This window comes from Rhagoletis pomonella, unplaced genomic scaffold (genome assembly GCF_013731165.1).
Source record: "Rhagoletis pomonella isolate Grant_MI unplaced genomic scaffold, Rhpom_1.0 Rhpom_scaffold_00006, whole genome shotgun sequence".
NCBI lineage: Eukaryota > Metazoa > Arthropoda > Insecta > Diptera > Tephritidae > Rhagoletis > Rhagoletis pomonella.
In genome coordinates, this window is record NW_023458560.1 from 1,965,912 (window position 1) to 1,967,485 (window position 1,574).

Sequence of the window (1,574 nt, forward strand, 5' to 3'; positions counted from 1 at the left end):
TCACCACCTAAACATTTACACATATCAAGCAATAGTCAGCCAAAAATATTAATGGGTACGGTTTAGTTATTTGTAAAACAATTTTGGGTTGCTGTGTTCAAACGTGTTACCCGAATCAAACAACTTTTAGGCACACTTGTAGACAAGAGTCTTTGCTATCGTTGTATAAATAACTGAACATTTTCCATATGAATTATTGTACTGACCTGGAGATTGAATTTTCACATGCGTGCAGTCTATAGCAGCTAGCACTCGTGGAAACTTTGCTATTTTGTAAAAATCTTTCTGCATTTGCCTCTGTTTTTCCACTTCCACTGGAAATTTTACAAAACGTTCTCTTAATAGCGCAGTCTGACGGCAAACTCTTCTTATTGCTCGGCACGAAGAGCTTTTTGATACGCCGCTTAAGTCACCGCCAGTTCTTTGCATGCATCCTGTCGCAAAGAAACGCAGCGTTATCAAAAACATTACTTCTGGCGACATGGCACCATTTCTAAAATAGGAATAGAAGCATACATGAATAGTTTCACAAAAAGCATTAACGTTTTTACTTACTTATTAGTTTTGTGTTGAATTTTGCTCCTAATAAGTTCCAAAACCATCCATGCTGCTTGCTTGGTTAAGCGAAATCTGCAGCGAAAGTCCACATCGTCATAATATGATAGAAATTTTCGACGCTGCCTCATTATGCGTGGACGTCGGTTTATTATTATGTTTATTAAAGCCTCGTATTCCAAATCACTTTCATCATCAGAATCCATTTTCCATTTATAAAAAATATTTGTGTTACTGCCAAAACAGCTGACAGTAAAATGTATACAGAGTTGCAAATGATCAGCTGATAGAGAAATGAAGACAGAGTTGCAAATAATGATATTTAATTCAAACTTAAGTGGGTTGTAGTTGCCGTTTAAATGAAAATGAAATCGAATCGTGTAACTTAAAAAAATTATTTTTCACTTAAATTGCTGTCGTGAAACCGGCCGTAAGAGATATAAATTTTAAACCACTTTAGCTTTAAAAAAATTACTAAAATCAGTAGTACAGCATCCAGTTTGCTTTGCTTTTGCATATACGAGGGTTTCTCGATCGATCTTTAAAATTTCAAAACATAAATGCTCTTTTCAGCTTAAAAAGATTTTTATTTTTCATTTCGTATTTTTGTCTCTTTAAGCTGAAGTTTGAAATTTCTCGGCAGTGAGAAGCGAATAGAGTTTTCGCTGAGCAGGTAATAGGAAAGTCGAGACTTTCGCAACGAACAAAAATCAGGCTTTTTAATCATATTTGGCCTTTTATATGGCACAGCTAGTTATGGGAAAAATGCTTGAAAGAAATCGACAGAAAGTCGATTATGCTAGCCAGGCTTAGAAGGATTTGTCATATAACTGCGTATTGAGACAAAATATAACGGAAAAGCAAAACAGAACAGCCATAAGAGGTCAGAACCTTCAGTATGATGAAAGTAGAATATTTGAGAAAAAGAGTTTCAAGTACTTACAGTTCATGGTGATTTTTGTTAAATATTTGCAAGGTATTTAACCAAAATCATATCAATCAAACTTTCAAACTATATA

The 1,574-nt window shown here is 34.5% G+C and overlaps 1 protein-coding gene across 1 annotated transcript in view; it reads right to left on the bottom strand.

Moving 5' to 3' along the window:
* The window catches only part of LOC118740306 (putative nuclease HARBI1), a 6,789-nt gene extending 5,957 nt beyond the window's left edge, over positions 1-832 (bottom strand). The window contains exons 1-2 of the mRNA XM_036471790.1: positions 556-832; positions 207-493 (exon numbers count right to left, since the gene is read on the bottom strand). Of these exons, the coding sequence (XP_036327683.1) occupies positions 207-493; positions 556-761 (493 nt within the window). The 5' untranslated portion in view covers positions 762-832. The remainder of the gene's footprint in view (positions 1-206; positions 494-555) is intronic.
* Between the last annotated feature and the right edge of the window lie 742 nt (positions 833-1,574).